This window comes from Rhinopithecus roxellana, chromosome 1, assembly GCF_007565055.1.
Source record: "Rhinopithecus roxellana isolate Shanxi Qingling chromosome 1, ASM756505v1, whole genome shotgun sequence".
In the NCBI taxonomy this organism is placed as follows: Eukaryota; Metazoa; Chordata; class Mammalia; order Primates; family Cercopithecidae; genus Rhinopithecus; species Rhinopithecus roxellana.
In genome coordinates this window covers 176027233-176047903 of record NC_044549.1, presented here as the reverse complement: position 1 = coordinate 176047903, position 20671 = coordinate 176027233, and the positions used below count along the sequence as shown (strand labels likewise).

The 20671-nt window shown below is 35.8% G+C and overlaps 1 protein-coding gene across 8 annotated transcripts in view; it reads right to left on the bottom strand.

Moving 5' to 3' along the window:
• TBC1D5 (TBC1 domain family member 5) overlaps positions 1-20671 on the bottom strand; it is a 578111-nt gene that overhangs the window by 237772 nt on the left and 319668 nt on the right. For all 8 annotated transcript variants that reach the window (XM_030933427.1, XM_030933431.1, XM_030933430.1 and 5 more), the window contains 3 exons: positions 19457-19546; positions 19279-19353; positions 17449-17516 (listed from right to left, as the gene is read on the bottom strand). In XM_030933427.1, coding sequence (XP_030789287.1) covers positions 17449-17516; positions 19279-19353; positions 19457-19546 — 233 coding nt within the window. The remainder of the gene's footprint in view (positions 1-17448; positions 17517-19278; positions 19354-19456; positions 19547-20671) is intronic.

Genomic DNA, 20671 nt, shown 5'->3' with positions numbered 1-20671 from the left:
GAAACTTAGCCATTAAGTTAAGAAAAGAATAATCCTTTTGAGAGGTGAAATTTTCTCTCCTCACTATATAACATAAATTTAACTCTGTCTTTGAGTAGGCTTCATTCCCAAAATTCTGGATCACCTGACTTAATAATTTTGCATGTCCCCTTCCTCATCTATTCTTTGGAAATTTTCTTTCTTTTTTTTTTTTTTTTTGAGACGGAATCTCGCTCTGTTGCCGGGGCTGGAGTGCAGTGGCCGGATCTCAGCTCACTGCAAGCTCCGCCTCCCAGGTTCACGCCATTCTCCTGCCTCAGCCTCCCGAGTAGCTGGGACTACAGGCGCCAGCCACCTTGCCCGGCTAGCTTTTTGTATTTTGTAGTAGAGACGGGGTTTCACCGTGTTAGCCAGGATGGTCTTGAACTCCTGACCTCGTGATCCGCCCATCTCGGCCTCCCAAAGTGCTGGGATTACAGGCTTGAGCCACCGTGCCCGGCCTATTCTTTGGAAATTTTCTACACACATTGGCACAACCAAATTCTGTGTAGCCGTTACAATCTAAAATTGATTATGAAAGAAAGTACTAAAAACTGCTACATTAACTTTGCAAAGAGTATCCATAAACTATAAATAATTTAATACCTAAAAACTAAAAATGTAAAGTATACTTGTTAAGTCAACTTTAGCCTGAAGCTGCCTCCTTACATATTTTAAGTTCACTCTAAAGGTTTCTCTGTATATTGCGAACACAAGTGGAGCTGTAAACAGACTGTAGCGTACATGTCTGCCAATCATCGAGTTTTGGCCAATCAAATGTAGCCAACTGTTCAACCCATGTTCAAATAAGGCAAACACCAACCTGTGACCAATCCAGCTGTTTCTGTACCTCACTTCTGTTATCTGTATGTCACTTTCCTTTTTCTGTCTATAAATCTTCCACCATGTGGCTGTGCTGGCGTCTCTGAGCCTACTCTGACTCGGAAGGCTGCCCGATTCACAAATCATTCATTGCTCAATTAAACTTCATTAAATTTAATTCGGCTGAAGTTTTTCTTTTAGCACACTATATACCAATTCCTGGTTTCATTTAAATGAATACTAACCACTTTCAAGATTAAAAACTACAGATCTACAAGAATTCAATTGCAAGTAGTAATTTAAATTGCCTACTTTTAGCAAATATCAAATCAATTGAAAATGTGTATTATGCAGACATAGCATATCTATGCAACAGCACACCAACTATGATTTTGCTCTACAATGCTGAAGTGCTAATTTGTGAAGTTTCATGGCACTCTCTTTGTTAGAAAACTATAACTTGTTCATTAAATGATGAAGAATCCATTGCATCAAATAAGTAAGGTAGAAAGATATAGAAAAGCTCTGAAAAAGAAGTAAAATTTTCAAAACTATTTCAAAAGTTGGAAAAAGAACTGAAAATCAGAGTTTTGTGCTGAGTCTTTGGAAATTATCCAGTCCAACTCAGAGATTAACAGGCAAGTAAACAGAAGCACAGAGGAATAATACCTCTGCCAATGTATCTGGGTAGTTAACAGAACAGCAGCACTTTCCAACTGCTTCCCTAATCGGTTATAAATTAATCTGAGAAATGCATTTAGGTAAAACTCCATGACTTTAGAGTTACACATAAGAAGCTAGCTCTGAAGGTTGATGAACATACCTACACAATAACATATTTCCTACAAAAAATACTTGACGGTCACAGTATCAGGATCCAATCCAGAAGATGTTACATTTATAGGTATAAGAAATATGAGAGAAAAGTACAGTGAGCAGCGTATCTAGGAAGAGTAATAATCTGTTTTTGATGATATGTTGTAAGTTTCAAAATAGCTTCCCTACCACTCATTAAACTTCTAGGTTTTATTTACCCCATGCTAGATGGTGTAGATTCAGGCTAGGTAACGTAATTTGAACATCAGTGTAACCCAAGTATCATTGGAAAGGCAAATCTGTTTTTGAAACATAATTAAAAGCACAGAATACTAACAACACTAGATGCAACAATCATTCAGGTTTTCAAAAATCAACAATGACTCTACAGTTTCATGGAAATAAGAGAGAAATCTGGAATTAAAACTGTAGAGGTTCCTAATTTATTAAACCCAAAATATCTGGTAGGAAAATAAAACAGAAAGGAAAAAAAAACCACACTAAGTAGGAACTGGAAACAAATTTTATTATTAACAGAAAGTCTTTCTTTCTACATTTGTCCATAAAATAAAAATTGAGATGTAAAACAGGTGAGGGTAAAACTCTAAAAATAGAGATGAACAGCAAAGATTAAGTAGTCCATAATGGAATTTAGACTAAAATAGTCTTAAATCTTTACTTTAGGATAAAAGTCATATTTCAGTTTAGACTCAATTGATCAGTATTTAAGTTTCTCTCTCAGATGTGTGAAGAAACTGTATTTAAACAAATTTTACATAGTACACAGTAATAATAAGAGCCATCACAAACATTTGGTGTGTAAGTTTGTTTTCTACCTTGAAATAAACCAAAATTGGTAGGCAACATAGGTTTAAAGTTTTAAAAATCTTTCATTATAGAAAATTCAAACATTTATAAAGAAAAGACAACAGTAAACTGAACCCCAATGTACCCATCAGCTAGTTTCATGACTTATCATTTGTTTTACATATATTCCTCCCCAATATTGCATTATGTTGAAGCTAATCCCAGACATCATTATATCTATAAATACTGCAATGTGTATTTCTAAAAGACAAGCACCCTTTAAAAACATAACCATAGGCCAGGTGAAGGGGCTTACACCTATAATCCCAGCACTTTGAAAGGCCAAGGCGGGAGGATCGCTTGAGCCCAGGAGTTTGCGAACAGCCTGGGCAACATAGTGAGACCCTGCCTTTACAAAAAAAAAAAAATGTAAAAATAAATTAGCTGGGTATGTTGACACACACCTATAGTCCCAGCTACTTGGGAGGCTGAGGTGGGAGGATCGCTTGAGCCTCAGAGGTCAGAGGCTGCAGTGGGCCATGTTTGCACCACTGCACTTTGGCCTAGGCAAGAGAACAAGACCCTGTCTCAAAGAACAAAACAAACAAACAAACAAACAAAGCAAAAATATCCCATAGTGCCATTGTAACCATTGTAACATTACTACTAATAAAAATAATAATCTAGTAATCAAATATCCAGTAAATGTTCAAATTTCTGTGACTGTCCAAAAATTCTTAACACTTTGTTAAGAGCCAAGAAATATCTGTCAGTACATTGCAATTTGTTGATATATCTCTTAAGATTCCTTTAATCTACAGACTTGTCCTTCTTCTCTTTTTTATCTTGCAATGTATTTGTTAAAGAAACCAGATTTTTATCCTGTAGAAGCTTCCCACTTTCGGAATTTTATGTATTGTGCCTCCATTGTCTTATTTAACGATTCCCCTTTCAAACCCTGTATTTCCTACAAACTGGCACTTAGACCTAGAGACTTTATCAGATTCAAGTTTTCGACAAGATTCTTCTTGTCTCATCTATAGATGATATAATTTAAGAACATGTTTGCAAATTCTTTGATACTCCTCCCATAGAAAGACGAAAGAGCCCGACTCTCTTCCCTTTGCGTATGTGCTGGCCTTAGTGACCAGTTTTCTCACAAAATAAATGTGTCAAAAGTGGTGCTGGAACACAGCTTCTGTCTGGCTCTCTCTGGACACATTCTCAGAACCAGGCCACCATGCTGTGAGGAAGCCAAGCAGCCATATGAAAAGGCCATCTTGGGTGTTCCCACCACAGCTTGAGAGGAGGTCTCACCTGAGAACCAGCTTCAACAACCAGACGGGTGAGTGAGCAAACCTTCAGATGATGCCAGACCCTAGACTTCAAGCTACTGCAGCCAACACCATGTGGAACAGAGATACGCTATCCTACTGAGCCCTGCCCAAGTTGTAGATTCAACAACAAAATAAATTCTGTTGTTTTAAGCTTGAGGTGATTTCAATGCAGTGATAAGTTGGTGTTGTGTACTTCCATCAGGAGGCACCTAACATTAATGTATCCCACTTTCGGTGATTCTACCAACTGTTAATGATCACTGCCTAAATCTGATAATTCATTAAAAGTCATAAAATAGTAAAACTATAATTCTATCATATTTTTTCTTCCTTTAAGACATAGATAAAATGAAAAAAAATTCCTTCATCAGTTTTTAGCTATCCTGAAATACAATTCACATAATTTTTTAAAATCTTACAGATTTCTATTACATTTGGCTCATGGATACGTACTGCATTTATTACACAAAGATCTATACATGATAGAATGGCTACTAATTCTGTAACAAAAGTAGTTTATGACAACTAGAGTATCCTATTTGCCATGTGGATATGGTCTCATATGACTACAGTGTGTGGAAGTGAACTGAAAAGTAAGGGATGGAGAACAATTAAACACTAACTTTGGAGCCCCAATAACCAGGAACCCAGGCGCCTGATAGTTGGAAAGACATTCAACAGGGCAATGGTCTGTCATAATACAGACAATAAAGGGAAGGCAGGCAAATATCTAGGCTATCTGTAATGCAGGCAACAAAGAGACAAAAAGAATCTTTCCTAAGCAAGAAAAGGGTTAAGGAAATAGTAAGATGATAAAGGGCTTTGTCACCACATTATAGTACATAATTAGGTAATTAGAAGTATTCAAATAGACAAAGCATTGGGCCCAGATGAAATACTGAAGATGCAAGTATTCAATAAGATGCCCCAGGGGAAAAAGGAAAGCCCTTGGTGAGGGTTTATAATCATGCGACAGGACAAAGAAGCACAGAAGGACTTGAAGGAACAATAACTGTTGTTATGCCCATATTTCAAAAACAGAAAATCAAAACAAGCACTCATCCAAAATTTTTAAATGAGCTGACGAAAACTCCCTAGAATACTATTAACCACCAAAATAACTATAATACCTTACTGTGGTTTATTGTTTTACTAAAGAAAAACTGAACAATCAAGCCAAGACCACAACAAGAAACAATTTGATATGGAATAAAAACAGACATACTGAAAGACACAATTCTTTTTCTTCCTGTGTTCCCTATTTTGGTTGGTAATTTCCATTCTCCCTATTCAACCAAACCTGTTTTCTCTTCTTTTCAGTCACATAGCTGGATTTAATTTCCCAGCTTCTTTTTCAGTTAGCTATGGTCATGTGACCTGAGTGCTAGCCAATGGAATGTGAGTGGAAATTATGTGTCACCACGAAAGACACTCCCCTAACTTCCCCACAGGCAGGCCTCCGTACACATTTCCCCTTCTAGTGGACAGAATGAAAAAGATCATGGGGACGACTTTGAAAACTCCATTGGGATTGTGCTGCTTTTAAAACTATGACTACAAATTCTTTAATTCTCACATTTCCCTTCTGAGGTAATGGCATAAAAATGACATAGCTTCTACATGGCTCTTTTTCTTTCTTGGATCGCTTGATCTGAAGAAAGTATCTTCTGAAGGAGGACCCTAAAGCAGCGCCTTAAAGAGATCCACACAGAGAGGAACCAAAGTGGATACTCCAGCCATAGTCAAGCCATCAAATGTCTGCAGCTCCAGTAACCACATGACTGCAATCTCATGAAACACTCCTAAGCCAGAATCTCCCAGCTACATTGCTCCTAAACTCCTGATCCACAGCAACCATGAAATAATAATTGATTGTTGTTTTAAGCCACTAATTTTGGTTAATTATGTAGCAAAATATAATAGAGGTTTTGACATCTGTATCAAAAAAATACAAAAACAAAAAAAAACCCAAAAAAACAGAAACCTAAAATATGTGGTAGAAATGCCTATAGGACTGGATAGAAGACTGAAGGACCTTCAGGAGAGCATGAGTGAGAAATCAAGACTGTGGGAAAAAGACTATTAGCAAAAGACAATCTGCAAAGAGGCTGCCAGTGAGGGCTTAAATAAAGTGAGGAAAACACTACAGAAAAAAATTAGAGGAAAGGGGTTCCTTATTTTGCAGTGACAGAAAGTCTGGCAATATGATAGCTTCTAGTTATATGGAACATAGAAAATGAATCTAATAAACTGAGTGATCTAGCTAAGGAGATATCCAGGCAGAGTACTGAAGGTACTGTCTGGTTTATTTGTATTACTTATAGTAGAATGTAAGAAGAGAAAAAACAAAAGGAGTAACTGGTAAACATAAAGGTGCTAGAACTTGCTCGGTTTAAAAATAAAGCTTTTTCTCATTCCCAGCTTCTCAAGTCAGCAAATGATACCAACATTAACACACTGCTTCTGGGCAAAGATCAAATCTAGGGAAAAGACAGAAAGGCAAGAACTAAAGATGAAATCAAAGGTGTGACTGTAAAAGCCTTTATTAAGATCTCAGAAAGCTCTAAGATGATGCCACAAAGAATCCTTCAGACAAACAAAAGGTCCTTAGAATTTTTATTTTTTATTTATTTTTTCAGTGATGGTATAAAACTGATTTTACTAAGTGATCAATGATACTTACTGGTTATAATATTGGTGCATAAAATAGCATCCAGTCTTATGCTAACACCTTCTTTCTACATGATCCACTTGCTGTGTCATGTGACCCCCTTTTTTTTTTTTTTAAATTATACTTTCAAGCTCTGGGAAACATGTATAGAATTAGGAGGTTTGTTACATTAGGTATATACATGCCATGGTGGTTTGCTGCACCCTTCAGCCCATCATCTACATTAGGTTTCTCCTAACGTGGTATCTCCCCTAGGCTCCCACCCCCTGAACAGACCTCAGTGTGTGATGTTCCCCTCCCTGTGTCCATGTGTTCTCATTGTTCAACTCCCACTTATGAGTGAGAACATGTGGTGTTTGGTTTTCTGGTCCTGTGTTAGTTTGCTGAGAATGATGGTTTCCAGCTTCATACACGTCCCTGCAAAGGACATGAACTCTTCCTTTTCTATGGCTGCCTAGTATCCCATGGTATATATGTGCCACATTTTCTTTATCAAGTCTATCACTGATGGGCATTTGGGCTGGTTCCAAGTCTTTGCTATCGTGAATAGTGCTGCAATAAACATACGTGTGCATGTGTCTTTATAGCAGAATGATTTATAATCCTTTGGGTATGTACCCATTAACGGGATTGCTGGGTCAAATGGTATTTCTGGTTCTAGATCCTTGAGGAATCGCCCCACTGTCTTCCACAATGGTTGAACTAATTTACACTCCCACCAAAAGCATTCTTGTTTCTCCACATCCTCTTCAGCATCTGTTGTTTCCTGACTTTTTAATTCTCGCCATTCTAACTGGTGTGAGATGGTATCTCATTGTGGTTTTGATTTGCATTTCTCTAATGACCAGTGATGATGAGGTTTTTTTTTTTTTTTCCAAAAGTTTGTCTGCCACATAAATGTCTTCCTTTGAGAAACGTCTGTTCATATCCTTCACCCAGTTTTTAATGGGGTTGTTTTTTTCTTGTAAATTTGTTTAAGTTCTTTGTAAATACCTGGGAGTACAACTTACAAGGGATGTGAAGGACCTTTTCAAGGAGAAGTATAAACCACTGCTCAAAGAAATAAGAGAGGACACAAACAAATGGAAAAACATTCCATACTCATGGATAGAATCAATATCATGAAAATGGCCATACTGCCCAAAGTGATTTATAGATTCAATGCTATTTCCACCAACCTATCATTGACTTTCTTCACAGAATTAAAAAAACTATTTTAAATTTCATATGGAACCAAGAAAGAGCCCATATAGCCATGACAATCCTAAGCAAAAAGAACAAAGCTGGAGGCATCATGCTACCTAACTTCAAACTATACTACAAGGCTATAGTAACCAAAACAGCATGGTACTGGTACCAAAACAGATATATAGAACAATGGAACAGAACAGAGGCCTGAGAAATAACACCACACATCTACAACCATCTGATCTTTGACAAACATGACAAAAGCAAGCAATGTGGAAAGGACTCCCTATTTAATAAATGGTGTTGGGGAAACTGGCTAGCTATATGCAGAAAACTGAAACTGGACCCCTTCCTTACACCTTATACAAAAATTAACTCAAGATGGGTTAAAGACTTAAATGTAAGATCTAAAACCATAAAAACCCTAGAAGAAAACCTAGGCAATACCAGTCTGGACATAGGCATGAACAAAGACTTCATGACTAATACACCAAAAGCAATGGCAACAAAAGCCAGAATTGACAAATGGGATCTAATTAAACTAAAGAGCTTCTAGATAGCAAAAGAAACTATCAACAGAGTGAACAGGCAACCTACAGAATGGGAGAAAATTTTTGTAATCTCTCCATCTGACAAAGGAAGATTTTTAAAAGCATGCCTCACAGCTCTAGCAAGCTGAGATCAGGGATCTGCTAAACATCCTACAGTGTGCAAAACAACCGCTCAAAACAAAGAATTGGTCCAAAATGCTAACATTCCCAAGGTTGAGAAACATTGCATTACAATATATAAACCCAGAGGGCAGAAACAGTATCCACTTATTTAGTCTCCACCACTTTTTGAATAAGATTTGAGATACTGATTCATTTATGTTTCTGTCCCGTTTTGCTTCACTAAGTGCTTGCACACTGAAGGTACTTAATACATGTTTCTTGATGAAGCATTAAATCTAGGCAAACAAGATTAACATAAATTATAGAGTAGTGGAAAAACAGAAGTCCCAGGTACCATTTCCATTTCGGCCATTAACAAGTTATATTTGCTTATTTTTGTCATAGTTTTTCTGAGCTTCAACTTTTCACCTTTGCAAAATAAACAGATTTTACTAGATGACTATTAATGACACAAATGCTTACAATGGGTGCCAAGTACTGGAAAATATGAAGATACAAAACATATGAACTCAAGAAAATCTAGGAGAAAAAAACAGACATCTTACAGATAATTTTAAAAGAAGATAATTACAATAAAATATGCATTATGTATTAAAGAACAGAAGAGGCAGTCTTTTCTTTATTTGAATCTTCAACTTCTAAAACAGTGGCTGACACACAGTAATTTCTCAAGGAGTATTTGCCGAATGAACAAATATATCTACAAGCCTTACAAACAACCAAACCTTTAAGGAAAATTAAGACGATACAATCAGGGACTAGGAATATAAAGGCAATGCAAAAGGAAAGCCTGAACAAGGTTCTGCTTTCTTTATTTTTTGCAATGAAGAAAAGAATGACATATAGCTTTCATAGTTCATAAACAGGAGGTGAATACTGAATTTTTTAAAGTGAAAAAAAGAGAAAGTAGTAATTTATTGTGATGACAATGAGTAGGACTCAGCCCAAGAGGACAGCAGAAAAATCTCCAAGAGGCTAACAAGGAAGGTGGAGTAAGAAATCACTATACATTTGGGAAGATTAAGCAAAAACAAAAAGAAGAGGTGGCAGTTTGGGATCACAGGATACAAGGCTGGGAGAAGGCAGGTGTGGCTGCAGTTCAGGAGATGGGACCTGTCACCATCTAAGTAGAGGTTTTCATCTAAGGTTCTTTCTAGTTCTACAGTGCCTGAGTCACGTAACAAGCCCTTTACCCCACTCCTCCACTCCTCCAAAAACATCTTTCTGTTCCTACCATAACGGTGAAACATTAGGAAAAAATATAAACGTAGGTAGATATACTGTACATGTACTTTCAGTGCCAGATGACATTGTGTCACAAATGGAAATCCAGACTTTATTTTGAAGTTTTTCAATAATTAAGAAAAAAATTAAATACAAAGCATTACCCCGAAGTACCAAAGCTGCTTCAATTCTAAATCTGCTGAAATGTTCTAAAGAGACTGTGTTACACTACCAAACAGGCTATGCCCACTGGGAATATTATTTTACTGCTCACCAAACTTTACTTTTTAACCTTCTCATAATCATATAAATCTACAACTATAAATAGTCCTTAAAAATCTGCGCTCATTTAAAACAAAGAAAATCTGAAAAGCAAAAATTCTATTGGTCAGCAGTTCAGAAGGTACCCCTATAACTGTGCTGCCCCTATGTACTACTGCTCCTAAATTCCAAAGATAAGGAGCACCAGGGTGCTAATGAAAGCACTGCAACTATATGTTCTGTAGCAAATATACCTATATTTTCATTAAAATACTGAAAAAAAATTTTTAAGTTTTTAAAAATCTCACAAATTAGAATAAATGTATGCTAAGAATTTGCATGCTTAAATGAAACAGAAATGGGAAAAATATACTTTAAAACAGTATAGGAGCAGTACAGGAAAATACTAAATATACATATGCAATAGTAATTATTTTGTTTTTACCTTAAGTGTCAAATGAGGAAGGACCACAGGCCATTTGACAGAAGAATTATTTCTCATATTCCTGAAAATCTGTTTTTCCCCCTCTTTAATATTTAAGAAACACACACACAGGTTGCCGACAACTCTTAGAGAGCGGCTTGTGTTGTAGTTTTCACTTTCTCGGCTGTGAACAAGTGCATATGTGAGGGCTGGTCGTGCATGCACAAGCATGTACTTTGCCTGCATTAAATAAAATCACAACACAACACCAAGTACATCCACTCATTCATGTGTGCCTGCAGTCCACCTCGAGGAGACTGAAAATATAAATACAAGCTGCTATTTTGGTGTGATCACAGGAATATGGCAGCTTGTATTTTTTTTTTTCTCTTTAACATTTTAACACTGGGCAGATTGTCGGCATTAACACACACCAAAATCAATTCTGCTCTGAAATTGCTTGTAAAATCCTTCTTCCCAGAGGAATTTGTTTTTTATTTAAATAAAAAAATGGGCTTGGAGGAAACTGTGTAGGAGATACCCACATTTAGGACATCTTAACTTTGTAAAGTGTGACATCAACGGACCAAATTACTAGGAGAAAGAGAATCTTTAAATTAAAAAAAAAAAATCAATAAATTACTCAGTAAAATCACTTTTGAATATGTTTAACATAGCAAAAAAATTCAAAATTAATCTAGTTTCCATCCACATACTACAGTGTAACATAATAACTACATTTGATCAAAAATTCAGGTAAGACTTATTTACTGTAAAAATTCATGCCATTTTCTAAAGGAGAGTGAAAAGAAATAAAAGTGAATGTTTCACAGAGGCCATATCTAAAAGTTCAACATGAATAAAAAACAAAATGTAGACATTTACATCATGTATTACACAAAAATATAACAATAATGACATATCATTCCAATTTTAGTATATGTGCTGCTGAGGTGAGCATAATAGTGAATTATCTATACAGCGCTGTCCAAAGAACTTTCTGTAAGAATGGAAGTATCCTCTATAAGAGTTGTCCAATACAGTAGCCATTATCAGCTGTATGGCTAATGTAGCTACTGTGATGACTAAAATTTTTAATTTTATTTAATTTAAATTTATATTTAAATAGCCACATGTGCCTGGCATCTACCAAACAGTACAGCACATATCTATAATTTTTAAAAAAGAATTCAAAGAATTTTTTTATTTCCCTACCTGCTCCATTCTATTTGCAAGCAATTACTAATGAATCCAGAAAATATCAAATAAAGTTTAATTGAGGAGACAAAGTTCGCTTGCAAAATATCAAACTGTAAGATTTTAAAAACTGAGAAGACAAAATTTGCTTAAATAGATTATGTCTGAAGCATGGCATACATATACACTATAAACAAAAGGAAACAATAAGATGAGAAAGTTACATTTTTTTGAGACAGGAACTCACTCTTTAACTCAGGCTGGAGTGCACTGGTGCAACCACAGCTTACTGAAGTCTCAACCTCCTGGGATCAAATGATCCCCCCACTGAAGCCTGCCAAGTAGATGGGACTACAGGTGTGTACCACCATATCTGGCTAATTTCTGTGTTTTTTGTGGAGGAGACAGGGTTTTGCCATGTTGCCCAGGCTGGTCTCAAACTCCTGGGCTCAAGTGACCCTTCTGCCTTGGCCTCCCAGAGTGCTGGGATTAAAGGCATGAGCCACCACACCTGGCCCAAGAAAGCTGCATCTTTAAAAACTCGCCATGGAGATACAAGTAAGAAAAAGAATGATTAAATTATGAATGAGCTACCTAAAATGTTAACTACGATAACTGGAAATACGAAAGATCAAATATTGAAGATGATAACAGCATATCAATAGGCAATCAGATAAACTTTAAAATACGGTCAAAGTTACAATTATAAAAGTCAGTTAAAGAAATTTAATCATTTAATTCAAGAGAGAGGGAAAACACATTTGAAGAAAAGATGAGACTATTTGGCAATAGCTTATAAATATGTTAATCTGCAAATGATGTTATAGATGCTGCATATATATTTTTAGAATAGACCTTGATAGACCAAATAACATACTTCTTTGGCATCTAATATGGAAATGAAATTTTATCCTGAACTCATTATTTCCACCATTTTAAATAACACTGAATTTCATTTAACGTTACAGCTTTTGAAAACATGGCAAAATTTGTTCAGAATAGACAATTCAAGTTCTAAATTAGAATGCTGTAAATGGAAATTCCTTGATTTACCTTTTGATTATCAGTTTTTTCAGCAATAAAAATGGGAACAGTAACAAGCTCATTAGGTTAAGATAAAGAACAATTAATTGAAATGAATGCAAAACTCTTTGAGGCAAAAAAGGGTTAGTGACATAAAAGAATATCAAAATTGGCTGCAGAGGAAGATAATATTTAATACAGTGACATATCCAGATCAAATACATTAAATGATGGCAGAATCACAGCTCATGAAATCAAATTATCTTGTTTAAACTCATACTAGGAAGTTGATAATAGTATTTTTTAAAGTATGCTTATGTCTCTGAAAATTTAAAGATGTTTGAGATAATTACTAAAATTGAACAACACTGATCATCAGTGATAAGATTCACAATCAATGATCATTTATTAAGCATCAACTTGGTGATGAGCAGTGAGACAAAAACAAGACCAGGTCCATGCCCTCAAAGGGTTTACTACTAGGTTTGAAAGGTAAGACAAGACCTGGGCTAACACAAGAGCTCTTGTACATACTGCTTCTGTTAATGGGACCAATAATCCTGCATTGTAACTTTTTTTTCCTGTTTTGTCTGTAAGCTTCTTAAGCGTCCATGTCACATTTATCTTGGCATCTCTACAGCCTGGTACACTAAGGAGATTAATATAAATGTATTGAATACACTGGCAGATGGACCTAAATAAACACAAGACCAAACAAAATTAAATAATATTAAAAAGTTATTAAGAAAATTCTACAGAACACAGACTAGGCACAAATGATTTCCAATTGCCAAGACTGGAAAATGTTTCATAAACTCAGGTGATGAATTCAGGCCTTGAATGATGAGCAGTCAGGAATCTAACAGGAAGCAGAGGAGGGAAGCAGCATTCCAGGAGGAGAGCATGAAAGATTCCAAAACATGGAAAATAGAAAGCACAAAACCTGTTCATTGAATAATGCTAGAAGCACTTGTCTAAAAGGGAACTGGGTATGTATTAGAGAAACTGAGTAAGTCCATTCTTCTTCGGGCCACAGGGAGTCATATAAAGTTTTGAATTAGGCAAATAGAATGATTATAAATGTGCTCTGAGTAGAGTGATTAGGCTGTAACACATGGAATGGACTAGAAGTGGAAAAACAGTAGATCCCAAGAAAACAATTAAATAAGTAAGTGACTGTGGGCAGGAGGAAAAAAGGATCTGAAACAGAGCAGTAAAAATGGAACAGAAACTTATGAATATGAGAAAGCTACATATAATGATCCCCTAATTTGTATTTTGAAACATAAAATACATATCCCAAACCTATCTATCTACTCCTGTCTTTATTACTACATTTTTAGTCTAATAAATCACTAACATTACTTAACCTGAAACACTCCAATAGACTCCTAGTTGCTTTTCCAGCTTCCATTCTTACAACTACCTTTGCCCCACTGCACAGCAGCCATAATTATCTTTTTACGTATCATGCCACTGCTCAATGTGCTCCAAAAGCTTCCCATTGCAATTGGAATAAATCCTTACTTTTTACTGTGGTCTACAAGACTGTTTGTCTGGCCTTTGCTCTCCTCTCATATTTCCTTCTATAAAGCACTTGCTGCAGCCTGCCTGACTTCTTTTTGCTCCTCTAAACACTGAGCTCGTTTTCACTGAGAAACTAACTTTGCCCTAGCTACTCCCTCTGTCTACAAGTTCTTGCCCTAGTTCTTCATATGGCTGGCCTTTAAATTTTTTCACATCTCAGCTCAAATGTCATCTTTTCAAAGATGTCTTCTCCAATCACTATTCCTAAAGTAGCCTTCCCACTGGCTACTCTCCTTCTAGCTATCCAGTTACTCTGCTTTATTTCTTCAGAGCAATTATCGCCCTCTGTAATTATCCTCTTTATCTATACACGCTTGTTGTCTCACCACTCTCCCCTATACCACACTAAAATATACAACCTGTGATGGCAGCACCCTATCTGTGTTATTCACCACTCCACTCTGTCCCCCGCAGTGCAAAGGGCAATTATGGAACATAGTGATGCTCCATAAATATACATTTAAAAAAAATTATCACAAAGCTAGTAAACAAGTAACACTTCATAACCTTATCTGGGCTGTACTTCTATTTTATTAGGGAATTCTTCACAGACTGAAATGAAAAACATATATTTTAGATCATATAGTACCTTATAAAGATGTAAATTTATACAAACTATTCAGCTTTTACAATTAAATAATTTGGTGGACTTAAAATAAGACTGACCGCCTTACCTCACAAGTTAAGTATTTGCCAGAAAATTTATATAGAAATGACAAGGAAACTTAATCTAAATGTGGAGAGAGCCATGGGAGAGTCCTCAAGAGAAGAAGATATGGAACCTTCCTGCAATGGTTAATATTGAGTGTCGACTTGATTGGATTGAGGGATGGAAAGTATTGTTCCTGGGTGTGTCTGTGAGGGTGTTGCCAAAGGAGATTAACATTTGAGTCAGTGGACTCAGAGAGGCAGATCCACCCTCAATCTGGATGGGCCCCATCTAATCAGCTGCCAGCGTGGCTAGAATAAAGCAGGCAGAAGGTGGAAAGAGCAGGTTTGCTGAGTCTTCTGGCCTTCATCTTTCTCCTGTGGTGGATGCTTCCTGCCCCTGAACATCAGACTCCAAGTTCTTCCGTTTTTGGACTCTTGGACTTACACCAGCGGTCTGCCAGGGGCTCTTGGGGCCTTTGGCCACAGACTGAAGGATGCACTGTCAGCTTCCCTACTTTTAAGGTTTTGGGACTTGGACTGGCTTCCTTGTCAGCTTGCAGACGGCCTACTGTGGGACTTCACCATGATCATGTGAGTCAATACTCCTTAATAAATTCCCCTTCATATATACATCTATCCTAACACTTCTGTCCCTCTAGAGAACGCTGACTAATACATTTCCCTACTATGCTATCAACTATAGGGCCTCCTAGCTACCTTCTTTGGGTCACTGGTTTGCCATTTTAATTAAAATACACTAGTAGAGATACACTTTAAGAAAAACACTATATGTGTGTGTGTGTATATATATGTATGTGTACATGTATATACACATATGTATGTGTATAATATACATATATGTATATATGTATCTGTGTATATATCTTGCATTTTTGTAAGAAAAAAACAGAAAATATAGAAGTTTTCAAGAACTAGCACTTTCTTACATAACAAAGCAGAAATGTTTGAACTAAGTAACTAAAATGATGAACAAATTCCCAGTACCACTGCCTATTTGATGTGGCTATCAGAGTTTTATTTTCCCCCTTTCTTGTTTGCTATTTCTTTAAGTCAATCTGGCCCCCATGGCCTCTGACTGTGACTCAGCACCAGCGCTGTGGCCCCTTCATTTCCATTTGGTAACTGTAGAGAGGTTAATTATAATCCTGCTCATTAGACAGATCAGTCTGAAGGTGGCAAGTTTTTAAATATAACTACCTAGCATTTTAAAAAGGAGATTTGGTTAACCAAACTTTAAAGTTTGTTTAACAATATATACTGCACATTTTGTTTTTAAAAGGCCTGTTTACTACCACTGATGAACTATATACTTAAATTACTGAGGAAATTCCTTCTTTTGTTTTATTCATATATTTACTGAGTGCCACAACTCCTGTGTGCCAATACAATGGTGCTCTACTTTCTGCACTTATATACTAGGGAGACCAAGCACTATCACCCACACCTCTGAGAGTAGCTTCCCTAACTGGGTTACTCCTGAGTTAACTGGATAACTCAAGCTAACCAAAATGATCCCAAACTTCCCACCCCATACCCTATTACCACTGCCAATTACCTGTGGTTTCATTGTACTCTAAACCTACGATTCTTCTGAATTATTTTCATTTTAAAGTAAGAAATTGTATTTGTTAAATATGTACTACAAACTTAGTAGTAGCTCATGTCATCTCATTATTCAGTATCTACAACATGCAAAGAAACAAGTATCAGAGAGTCAGAGGCCTTGACATTTATTATAATGTAGGAATTGAACTACGAGTGTTAGGACAGAAGTGTTAGAATAGATGTATATATGATTTAGTAGGAATTGAACTAGGAGTGGAGCACACAGGCAAAGCTGCAGAATGACTTGGAGGAAGCCACCAGAGATACTTATGATTCTGCACATACCTGGCTAATCCCAGATCCTGAGGATTGCATTAAGTTTACTAACATTTATATAATGATTTATAGTTTAAAGTATAAACCTATCTAATTTACTACTATTCTGACAGATATTAATCCTCAAATATCGTAAGAGATGGTTACTATTATTCTCATTTAACAGAAGAGGAAACTGAGAGGGAAAGATGTTGAAGTAATCTTCCCACAATTACAGCATCAGTTAGCTAGGACTCTACCTATGATCTTCTGACACAAATTCCATTTACTCCTCACCCTAGGACTCAGAAAGATGAGGTCGAATATATCAAAGTTATGGATACTATGCAAAGTAACAAATTACCCTTTTACATAGTAAATACTGAGTAGACTGAGAGAAGAGATTGTTTGTAAACCTGAATAGCTTCAAGAGTAAGAGAAGTAAGGATAAGAATAACGGTTGTCATTTAATAAGTTATAACAAGTAACTTGGTGAGAAAGGGATTCCAATGCATAAAGCAAGGGATAAATTTTTCTGGCAATAACAATATGAGTATACAATATAACCTCAAAAAGGTGCATATGACTTCAAATAATTGTTGGAAATTGATAAAACTAATTAAATGTTATTGAAGATTATCAATATTATAAACGTAATTTACTTTTAAAAAGGGAACATAGAAATCTGTGTCGTTAGAGGAGAAAACAATCCTTATTATCACAATTAGTCAAAAAAAGTGTGCTATTAACACAAGTAGAATACTGCATTCAATTAAGATGCCTCCCAGATTTTGTGTTTTGTTAAAATTAGAAAGAGATAACAACAATTTGAATTATTGAAAGTAACATGTAAATAGTTCTACGTACGTTCTTTTGACATCTTGTTCAATCATTGATCGAAGTTCTTTATCCTGGAAGAATTTATTCCAAAGACTCTGAAATAAGGAAAACAATCTATTATATAGTCTCACACCTTTGCTTTACTTTTAATGATTTCAATTTAATAATTTAAATGGTTAAATTTATTCTTCTCTGAGTTATCGTTTCACGTTGCAGATAGAAAACCCGAGACTGGGGTAGTTTTTATTAAAATCTAGTTTAATCTCAGAAACACATCTTTATTCTAACATCAATTTTTCCAGTTTGATATTATCATATAAAGTCAGCCCTCCTTATCTGCAGGTCCCACAACAAAAATCAACCAACTGTGGATCAAAAATATTGGGAAAAAACTAAAAATAGCAATACAACAATAAAAAAATACAAATTAGAAAAACAACACAGTATAACAACTTTAGCATTTACAATCTATTAGGTATTATGAGTAATCTAGAGATTGTTTAAAGTATACAGGGGGATATACACAGGTTATATGGAAATACTGTGCCATTTTATATAAGAAACTTGATTATCTGCAGATTGTGGTGCCCATGAGGAGAATGGAACCAATCCCCTGTGGTTAATGAGAAACTAGTGTACATTCTTAAAACTTTTATTATCTATATAAAGTGAACAATACTTTTCACTGCCATATGCTACTGCTACTACTCATGTAACAACAGAAAGGTGCTTGGATTACAGCAGGACTCATAGGCCAACTGTCCCCAGCTTGAACCTGACCGGAATTCCCAATGCACTAAGAAAGATGGGTAAAGTTTTCTACAGAGCTTGGTTTTATAATCCAATAGGTTTTCACGTACATTTTAAAATGTGAATTTAAGGGAAAGTTTTTAAAAATTACTTAATATTGGCCGGGCGCGGTGGCTCAAGCCTGTAAGCCCAGCACTTTGGGAGGCCGAGACGGGCGGATCACGAGGTCAGGAGATCGAGACCATCCTGGCTAACACAGTGAAACCCCGTCTCTACTAAAAAAATACAAAAAACTAGCCGGGTGAGGTGGCGGGCGCCTGTAGTCCCAGCTACTGGGGAGGCTGAGGCAGGAGAATGGCGTAAACCCGGGAGGCGGAGCTTGCAGTGAGCCGAGATCCGGCCACTGCACTCCAGCCTAGGCGACAGAGCAAGACTCCGTCTCAAAAAAAAAAAAAAAAAATACTTAATATTTTATGTTCTTATACCAAAGAGTCTACAAATACTTACGTATCAGGAAAGAGAAATGCTAATACTATGTATTAAATGGGGAAAAAATGTGTTTCTAGGTAAATAGGCAAAAATTAGAGCACTCACACTTTCATAGTTACATAATATCTTTAAAGTGGTAATTATTCCTTGTCTTCACTAGAACATGAGTAGAAGTAGACCTGATTTTTAAAAAACTTCTGCATAGACTCACTACAAATGGTTACTTCTTTCTTCCTGTGAGTTAGCCCTGCTAAGTGAGCCCTTCTTTATTTTTACCATGAAGGGAGGCCTTCCTTAGCTACCCAATTCCCCACTGCAACCCTGACAAGAGTTCTATTCTCATCTTTATGCTCTTACATTTTACCCTTAGTTCTTACAGAATCCTGAGATTTCTTTGTACTGCCATTCCACAGAAACAGATCATAAATTTCCTACAACACAGCATATATATATACACAAAATGTAAAATCATTCTACCAGGTTTTAGGTGGTACTGTATGTGGAATAAAGAAAACGGCTGGCATGAAATATACTGCTTTCATGGGGATTGGCAACCAGTCACATAAACATATTCTTAGAAGCAAAAGAGGTTAAGATATGAATAAAGACGAACTTTACCCCTTCATCCTGTGAAAGAGGATTATTGATCATCAAATCTTGTTGGCCAACAACCTTCCTTGGGTTTGTAATATGCTAGTAAAGAAAGAGAAAAAACACACACAAGGATCAGAAGCTACTGGACTTTAAAGTGTATATAAGAAAACAATTACATTAATTAAACGTACTATTTACTTACTATTTCTTTAATGTTGCTATACCATGCTCTTAATTCTTCAATTCTACTTATCCATTGACTTTTGTCTTGAGGAAGAACACAAAGAAATAGCTATCAAGAAAAACAGAAGAAACTTTTGTAAATATCTTAAGATATAAAATGTGAAACTATGCCAAACTGAACCACCTGAACATTGAAAGAAATAATATTCATGATATTTCATATTCATATCATCATTCCAATCCCTAACAATTTCTGTTTGGAGATATTTAAGAAATACAGAATCAGAAAATTCAAAAAGTGAACAAAGGCTACACCACAAAATAGAATCAAACTCCCCTTCAGATTTACATTAAAAAGAAAAAATTCACTGAGGTTCAAATATAATCCACATTTTACATTCTAGTCTTAATGGGAGTGGTAGGGGGTTATTAGGAAGCACAAAGTCTGATTAGTAATTGCTACGTTTAAGGCTTTGTTTTAAAACAAGCAGGTAAAAGATAGTGAATAGCAGTCTCACTGAGGGCATAGCCTGAGTCATGAAAGCATTCCTTTTACAGAAAAAAAAATGTAATTTAAAGCTGGCCATCAGCTTATGAAAATAACAAACATTCTTAAAATAACAAATTTGATTTAATTTAGTTTAATACAACATTAAAATAAATTTGGATTTAGGTTTATTTTTAACAAATGAAAGATACTAAAAGTTAAACAACAGGGAATGGGGGTGGGGCACAAATACTTGTATACAAATATTCTAGCAGCAGGTCTCCTGCCTTTAATGCCTGCATCTAAAAGAAGAAAAGTGTATTTTAATTACTAAATCTAAATTATTAAACCTAAAACTGTCTAATACATTATGTGTTTCTTTTGTCTTTACTTGCATAGACTCAGTATGCTTAATTTATGCAGATAACCCTAAAAACTTTTGATAGAATTCATTCCAGAAATGAGTCTAAACCTAAATAAATTCATGTTTTGAAAACAAAAACAAACAATACTTCAATGCAATTAAAAAGATAACTATAGATTATTATTACTAGTGTTGGTAATCAGTGCTCCTTTTCCTCTAAAGGAGAGTGATCCAATTTCCTTCCACTTCTTGCCACCCCTCACTTTGTGTTTCTACTAAATGAAATGTGAAAAATATTTTCCTCCTGCCATTTATCAAGAAAAAAGGGAAGATAACTAAATGATGGCACTTGATATAATAGGAACCTAAAAGTTAAACACCCA